The sequence below is a fragment of the Mus pahari genome, chromosome 1 (assembly GCF_900095145.1).
Source record: "Mus pahari chromosome 1, PAHARI_EIJ_v1.1, whole genome shotgun sequence".
Taxonomy (NCBI): domain Eukaryota; kingdom Metazoa; phylum Chordata; class Mammalia; order Rodentia; family Muridae; genus Mus; species Mus pahari.
In genome coordinates, this window is record NC_034590.1 from 19,472,187 (window position 1) to 19,480,883 (window position 8,697).

An 8,697-nucleotide genomic window follows, 5' to 3' on the forward strand; every position below is an offset into this window, starting at 1 on the left:
TTTTTTTGGTTTTTCAAGACAGGGTTTCTCTGTATAGCTCTGGCTGTCCTGGAACTCACTTGGTAGACCAGGATGGTCTCGAACTCAGAAATCCGCCTGCCTCTGCCTCCCGAGTGCTGGGATTAAAGGCCTGTGCCACCAGGCCCGGCCTAGAGCTCTTTTCACTCTTAGTTTTCTTTAAGGTAGGATTTTTGCATGTATCTTAGGCTGCCCTTGAACATGACACTTATGCCCTCTGCCTTTTTTGGGTTTTTGTTTTTTTTCAAGACAGGGTTTCTCTGTATAGCCCTGGCTGTTCTGGAACTCATTCTGTAGACCAGGCTGGCCTCAAACTCAGAAACCGGCCTGCCTCTGCCTCTCGAGTGCTGGGATTAAAGTCGTGTGCCACCATGCCAGGCTGCCCTCTGCCTTTGATATTCTGGGCAGATAGCCATGTTTTATGCCAGTAGATAAAGCTCACTCTTTCAAACCTTTCCAGGAGGCAAGAGTGAAAAGGAGCTTATCTTTCTATATACATTGGGAAAGAAGATAGGTAATGCAGATTCAGAGACAGTAAATAAAGATTTTTTTTTCCTAACATTTCTTTCTACGGCAGGATCCTACTTGGGGAATCTTTGTGAGAAGTGATACTCTAGCCTATGAATGAAAAGCTATAGTATCCTATAGTTGAGTTGAAGATATATGTGCAAAGGTTTCCTGTTTCTTGGTGAGACTAAATTCCTTTAATAAAGATTGTGTTATATCGTAATGAACACAACACATTGAATCTTGATCTTTGTGAAGTTTATTGAGAAATAAAATACAATACATTGTTGTCAGTATCATAGATTTCCTACTATGATTTCCTGTGTATCAGAATCCTCTGTAAGTCAAAAGAACTATTTAAAAGTATGCATATATACCAAACACCAAATTAGGCTGCTGGTTCCAAGAAACATGTAACAGTGGTGTTAACGGTTGAACAGTTCCTATTCCAAGTATGTCCTAAGTGCTAAGCCTTCACTCTTAGACTCCATCTCTAAGAAAAACATGGTACCGTGAACCCAAACTGCATCTACTATACAGAGCACAAATACCTCTCTAGTATGACTCTGAGACTTTAAAACAAATAGTAGTTTGTGGTGAAATTCTGAAGTATAATGCTTATAGTTTTAAAGGGGGGGAAAAAGGATTTGTCTTTGTAAAGTTTTTAGTCATGCCTTTATATGGTTAAATATTAAGAGATACGTAGCACATAACATGTTCACATAGTTTCCTGAAAAGCAGTACATTTTTAATTTTGTAAATTTTATTATTATCAAGTTTTTTCTTTTTATTAAAAAGATTTTTTTTTCCCCCCTCACATAATATATTCTTGCAGGGTTTTCCCTCCCTCTGTTCCTTCCAGTTGTTATCCAGATCTACTCCCTTTCTGTCTCACTAGAAAACAAACAGGCTTCTAAGGGGTAGTAGAAAAATAGAATATAATAAAACTGACAATCGAACAAACCAAACCAAGAAGAGCCCAAGAGCACAAAAGACCCACACATTCACACACTCGGCAATTCCATAAAAACACCAAACTGGAAGGCATAATATATTCAGAGGACCTGGTGCAGACCTGAGAAGGTCCTGTGTATGCTGCCTCAGGGAGAATTACTTAAAAATTAAATTCAAGTTGTGGTAAGTTCTATAAAGAGAGTATTAGAAAACAGTAATGACTTCAGAGATTAGAATCTTCTGCCAAAAAAAGAAAAAAAAATTTTTTTTTTTTTTTTTTTTTTTTTTTTTGACTGAAAACCAGTTGAGGGGAGAGAAAAATGTATCGAGTCTTGAGAACAAGGACATTCACATGCAGCTTCAGGCAAAGTTATAACAAGGAATGCATTCATGCCTTTCTTAAGGGATCTTACTGTTTAAAGAAGTCTTGTAACAAATAATTTCATAAAATATTGTGTCTTTTCATTGACCAGATGGAATTTAAAGTAGCCTACAGCAATATTTTTCATAAAAGAAACACTATAGCTCTTAACAGTTTTACTGGAGAGAGCACAAGGAAACCCCTCCAAGGAATCTGAAAATCACAGAAACCATTGTAAAGTGGCCCTAATGCGTCTGTTAGCTCTCCCAAACTTATTCTCTTTATAGTTAACAAAGATACTACAGTTGACCAGAGAAACTTGGCAAGCAAATGATTTGAGACAATTGACATTTATGCCCACTGTTCAATAATTTGTCTGATTTTATTTTTCTATTTTAAATTTTTAATGGAGGAGAGGGAGGACTAACCCAGGACCTGAAGAAGGCTGAACCAGTCATATTCAGCCTCTAAGCTGCATCTCAGTCCTGCCCTAAATACATTTTGTTGAAATGGTTTCTGTGTTATGTAAGAAGGGCCATGGTTAAGTACTAAAAGTCGGTTGAACTCTTCACTTTCTAGGTTGTCTCCACCCATTTACCTCTTTACCTTCCCCACTCACAGATGCTTGTTAGTTTCCTAGCCCAGTTCACTGGAAGCTTGTGCTGTAGGATGTCTTTGGGCTGAGAAGGAGGCAGGGTGCAGCACACTGTTAATCTCAGCACTCTGGAGGGAGAGGCAGGCAGATCTCTGAGAGTTCAAGGCCAGCCTGGTCTACATTGTGATTTCAAGACAGCCAGGACCACACAGAGAAGCCCTATGACCCAGTCTCATGGGGGCAGGGGAGTATTTAACAGTTCCATAGTATTATAAAGCTAATATTTATAAATTAAAATTAAAATTTTACTCTTGCAGAATTACAAGTAACTAATGCTGCTTTAGTTCTTTTTTTTTTTTTTTTTTTTTTTTTCTTTTTTCTTTTTTTTTTTTGGATATAATTAAAAAATAAATGTAAGTACAAAGTAGCTGTCTTCAGACACCCCAGAAGAGGGCATCAGATCCCATTACAGATGGTTGTGAGCCACCATGTGGTTGCTGGGAATTGAACTCAGGATCTCTGGAAGAGCAGTCTATACTCTTAACCGCTGAGCCATCTCTCCAGCCCCTTTAGTTCTTATCCAAATGTTATTCTACACTTGGTTTTATAGAGAATCAGCTGTTGGGAAGGAATTTTTCTTTTTCTTTTCTTTTAAATCCCTTTGAGCCAATGTTTCCCTATATGCAACCCTGGCTGTCATGAAACTCACTAAATAGAACAGACTGACCAGGAACTTGCAGCCATAGTTTTGCCTCCACCTCTTATATGCTGGTCATTTTATTCAGTCTGCAGATGCACACCAAACAACAGCTTACCTGGGAAGTCATAGGATGTGTCAGAAACAGTTCTCTTGTCATCTTATGGGACCCAGGGATTAAATTGAGGTCATCAGGTCACTCAATGCAAAAATACATATTTGTTGTAGGTAATCAGGGAAGAAAAAAAATCAACTTGTTGCCTGTCCTTGTAGTCACACATGCAGAACATACATGACATATGTAGTTAACTCTGATGTCAACCCGTACAGAAACCTGGTTCTGCTTATTGGGTTTTTTTTTTTTTTTTGGTTTTTCGAGACAGGGTTTCTCTGTGTAGCACTGGCTGTCCTGGAACTCACTCTGTAGACCAGGCTGGCCTCGAACTCAGAAATTCGCCTGCCTCTGCCTCCTGAGTGCTGGGATTAAAGGCATGCACCGCCACGCCCGCCTCTGCTTATTGGATGCTTTGTAAAAACATAATACCTGTAATGTCCTCCTGTATTATCTGCCATTGCTTCCTCCTCAAGATATCTTCCCCTTCTTTTTCTTTCTCTCTTTCTTTGAAACAGGGTCTTAAAATATCACATACTAGCTTTGAACTCTGATCCTCCTGTCTTACACTCCTAAGTACTATGATTATAGACATTACATAACATACCATATTGATTCCTTTACTAAAAGTGGAGTAATACAAATCAGGAAACAATTGCTTGAGAAAAGAAAGAATTGACTAAAAATAAGTCATTGGCATTCATAGGTAGTAGGAATGTTCCAGAAATGTTCCATGTGTTTGGGACATTTGTTTGGGTTATGGTGTGTGTGCATATACTGTCTGTTTTTAAAATAGTGTACTTTTTGTTGGTTTGTTTGTTGTTGTTGGTTTTTTTTTTGGTTTTGGTTTTTCGAGACAGGGTTTCTCTGTATAGCCCTGGCTGTCCTCTGTAGACCAGGCTGGCCTCAAACTCAGAAATCCGCCTGCCTCTGCCTCCCAAGTGCTGGGATTAAATGTGTGCGCCACCACTGCCCGGCTGGTTTGTTAATTTTATTTATATATATATATATTTATGTGTGTGTATATATATTTTTTAATATATATAATAGCCTCTATGTGTGTATACCACAGGTATGCTATACCTGCAGAAGCAAGAAGAGGGTGTTGGATTCCCTCAAACTTGAGTTACAAATGGTTGTGAGCTACCATGTAGGTCCTAGAAATAGAGCCTGGGTCCTCAGAAAGAGCAGCATGTGCTCTTAACTACTAAGCCATCTCTCCAGCCCCTGCACACCTATTTTGTTGGTTTGTTTCAGCCCACATTGATGTGGTTGATTTCTTTTTCTTCCCCTCCCTGCCCCCCATTAGCACCTTACAGCTATCATGGCGACTTCCTCAGAAGAAGTGTTATTGATTGTGAAGAAGGTTCGTCAGAAGAAGCAGGACGGAGCACTGTACCTCATGGCAGAGAGAATCGCTTGGGCACCTGAAGGCAAAGACAGATTTACAATCAGCCATATGTATGCAGATATTAAATGTGAGTCATACATGCAACATCTAATGTTGGTTTTGTATTTTATATTAGAATAACAGATAGTGGTAGTTATAAAATAGGACCATCAAATATACAACTATGGATTGCAGATTTACATAGTATAAACCCACCTTCATTTAAAAAAAAATGTGTGCTTCAAAAAGTAATGTTCCATTGAGTAGATAGAGTCTGGTGTATATCTCTTGAAGGACAGGAGATAATTTTAGAATTTGTTACTGCAAATAGTTTCACATTATAAAACTGAATGCTAATAGCTTCTTGAGGTTTTGTAGGTTGGTTGATAGATGATGCCAGATTGTCCCTTCAGCAAAATTTTGCATTTAGGCAAGTAAGCTAGGCTTTTGTTATATGGTCATCTTCTTTTTAAAAAATAAAATAAATAAAAATAAATTAATTAAAAAAAAAAAAAAAAGATTCAACTTCATAAAAAGGTAGATGGGAGAAATACAGAGCTTTTGAGGTCACAATAGGGAGTATTGCGGATCAGACCCAAGGACTCGTGCAGGAGCCCAAAACAGAGCAAGGATGAGGCGGAGATTGTACCCTGGAGAATGTAGTGGGGATTCAGAAAAGTACAGGTGTCTTTAAACATCTGAGTCTAACTTCTCTCTAAATAATATACGTGCCTTTACTCTCAGCACATGAAGGCTAAGGAAGGAGAATGAAAAGTTCTAGGTCCTGGCCAGCTTGGCTACATAGTGAGACCCTGTCTCAAAACAAAACAAACACCTTTAATCCCAGCACTCGGGAGGCAGAGGCAGGCGGATTTCTGAGTTCGAGGCCAGCCTGGTCTACAAAGTGAGTTCCAGGACAGCCAGGGCCACACAGAGAAACCCTGTCTCAAACAAACAAACAAACAAAAATTTAACTATACAAGTTGGGTAAGGTGGCATATTTCTGTAATCACAACACTTGCTAGACAGAGCCAGTAGAGTCATCAGAAATCTGTTTATGTTGTAGTAAGAGCTCTTTACCATATGCCATATTTAGTGAGTTGCCTATTTAGTGGAACAAAGCCCTCCATCTCTGTTTCTTAGGGGAGAAAGGAAAAGCACTGTTGCCTTGATAGCCATTTGCAAACTATATAGATTCTGGGGTTGGAGCACTGACTTGGATGTTAAAAGAAATGTTCATGCCCTTTCCCATTTGTAACTCCAGTTTGAGGAGGAGGGAATCCAACACCCTTTTCTGGCTTCCTTGGGCACCAGGCTGTGCACATGATGCACATACATACATGGAGACAAAATGCATAAGAAAAAGAGAACTCAAGTTCTGCTATGAGTGTGTATTTTAGCACTCTCGGTCTTCATGTGATGATGGTGGTAGTGGTGGTTGTGATGTTGATAAATCATCAGGGACTAGGAATATAATTCAGTAGGTAGGAAACTTGTGTAGCATGTACACAGTCCTGATTTTGGTCCCTAACACTATATAAACACAGTATGGTGGCACATCCTGTAATCCTAGCACTTAGTAGAGAGAGGAAAGAAGATCAAAAGATCAAGGTCATCTTTAGCTACAAATAGAATTTGAGAGCAGCCTGGACTATAGGAGACTCTGCCTCCAAAGAAAAAGGCTCAGAGTTTGTGGGGTCTAACCTATATCTGTATCTTGGAGTTTGCATAGACACAGGTAAGTTTTTTTTGTTTTGTTTTGTTTTGTTTCTTTACATTGCTGAGGATCAGACATAGGGTCCTCATAGGAGGTGAACAGAGTTCCATGCATGAGTCGCTACCACCTCCCAGGCTGTTTCTTATTCATCCCCTTTAAGTTTTGTTTTGTTAATACAAGTCTTTGACAGTGCCATACATGTATATGATTATTTTCACTTTGATTCTCACTTTCTTTTGTGGCAGTGTCTCCAGTATTCCAGGCTAGGCTTAAGCTTGTTGTTATAGCCTAGGATGTCCTTGAAATTCTTATTGTCCTGGCTCCGACTCCTAAGTGCTAGGGTTACATTGTGAATGTCCTCATCTACTTAGCTTCATGCTTCTTTTAGGCCAGAAAATCAGTCCAGAGGGAAAAGCTAAAATACAACTTCAGCTGGTCCTGCATGCAGGGGACACAACAAACTTCCATTTTTCCAACGAAAGCACGGCAGTGAAAGAGCGGGATGCAGTGAAGGACCTCCTTCAGCAGCTATTGCCCAAGTTCAAGCGGAAAGCTAATAAGGAACTGGAGGAGAAGAACAGGTGAGAGTGGGGATCTGCTTCCTCCATCACCTAGTGGGCTTGGCGAGTCTCCTGTAGGGCGTGGGATCTGTGCTGTCATTGCCTCTGATTCTCACTGGGACCACTTGTTCACTGTATGACTTTAGACGACAAGACCGTGTGCAACCCCAAAAGTTACTGAAACGGCTACCATTTGATTAGGAGACCTGACATTACAAAACACTATGGCTCTTTGCTTTCTTTCCTTTCTTTCTCCAGGTTTTGAATTACAGAGAAGATACTAAATTATTAGAAGAATGTTTATGAATAAGAAGCCAAGAATCAGTACTGTAGGGTTTCAGACTTTTGAGTCCCACCTTTGCTTTGCAGAGGGGCTTTCTTCCTGTGTGTCTTGTTCTGTTTCCTTACTCCCAATTAAAGCCTTTCTTCAATGACTAATAGTAATAATAATAATTTTTAAAAGGAATTCATACTGTGAAAGATTGAGATAGAGAAGCAAAGAAGATTCCTAATAAGAGAGATTATTTCATTAGTAATATCTGTTTTGAGTTATTGTTACTTACAGTTCCTTGTGCTTGTCAAAATGATGAATGAATACTGTCAGCCTTTTCTTTCTTTCTTTTTTTTTTTAAGATTTATTTATTATATGTAAGTACACTGTAGCTGTCTTCAGACACTCTAGAAGAGGGCACCAGATCTCGTTATGAATGGTTGTGAGCCACCATGTGGTTGTTGGGATTTGAACTCAGGACCTTTGGAAGAGCAGTCAGTGCTCTTACCCACTGAGCCATCTCACCAGCCCCTGTCAGCCTTTTCTATTCACCTTTATATAGCGAAGAATATAGTACTGTTTAGATACAAAGTAGACTTTGTATTGCAAAGATGGATAAGACCGGTTCTTTGTCTTAGAAAATGTAGTCTGCTTCTTCAGAGTTCCTTCCCTTTGTCTGTACTTCCATTTGTTACTCTAAAAATGATTTAATGAAGTGACTTCTCCAGCTCAGCCCTTACAGAACGAAGGTAGATGTGTGAATATCTCAGAAGTTTAATTACATTTACTGTATCTATCACCAGAATGCTCCAGGAGGATCCTGTTTTATTCCAACTCTATAAAGACCTTGTTGTGAGCCAAGTGATCAGTGCTGAGGAATTCTGGGCCAACCGTTTAAATGTGAATGCAACAGATCGTGCTACATCCAGTCACAAGCAGGATGTTGGGATTTCTGCAGCATTTCTGGTATGTGACCTTTCTAGATTTCTGAAGGGAAAAATATTAAAATTCCTCCAGTATTTTTATAACAGGGCCATTTAGGGATTAGGGGACCCTATCTGTAATACCAGCTTTTAGGAAGAAGAGGCTGGAGGATCAGTGATTCAAGACCAGCCTCAATATCTTAGTTATTTTTCTACAGCTATGGTAAAACATCCTGACTGAAGCAGCTTATAAGAATTAAATTGAGCTTATAGTTCTAGAGGGTTATAGGCTATGGTGGCAGAGCAAAAGTGTGGCACCAGGCTACTAGATCAACAACTGAAAGCTGACATCTGTGGGTTTGCTGTGAGCCTTTTGAAACCTCAGAGCACAACCACAGGGACATACTTAGTCCAGCAAAGCCATACCTCTTAGTCCTCCCCAAGCAGCCACTACTTGGGAACCAAATATTCAAATGCCTGAAGCTTGTGGGGCACATCTCATTCAGACCACCACATTCAGCCATGTGAGAACATATCTCAAAAGAAAAAAGCCTCTAGGTTTCGGGTGTGTGTGTGTGTGTGTGTGTGTGTG

At 39.6% G+C, this 8,697-nt stretch overlaps 1 protein-coding gene across 1 annotated transcript in view; it reads left to right on the plus strand.

The window, feature by feature from the left end:
* Nucleotides 1-8,697, plus strand: part of Gtf2h1 (general transcription factor IIH subunit 1) — a 28,517-nt gene that overhangs the window by 3,378 nt on the left and 16,442 nt on the right. Inside the window, exons 2-4 of the mRNA XM_021192964.2 lie at nt 4,554-4,722; nt 6,740-6,932; nt 7,986-8,148. Of these exons, the coding sequence (XP_021048623.1) occupies nt 4,569-4,722; nt 6,740-6,932; nt 7,986-8,148 (510 nt within the window). The 5' untranslated portion in view covers nt 4,554-4,568. The remainder of the gene's footprint in view (nt 1-4,553; nt 4,723-6,739; nt 6,933-7,985; nt 8,149-8,697) is intronic.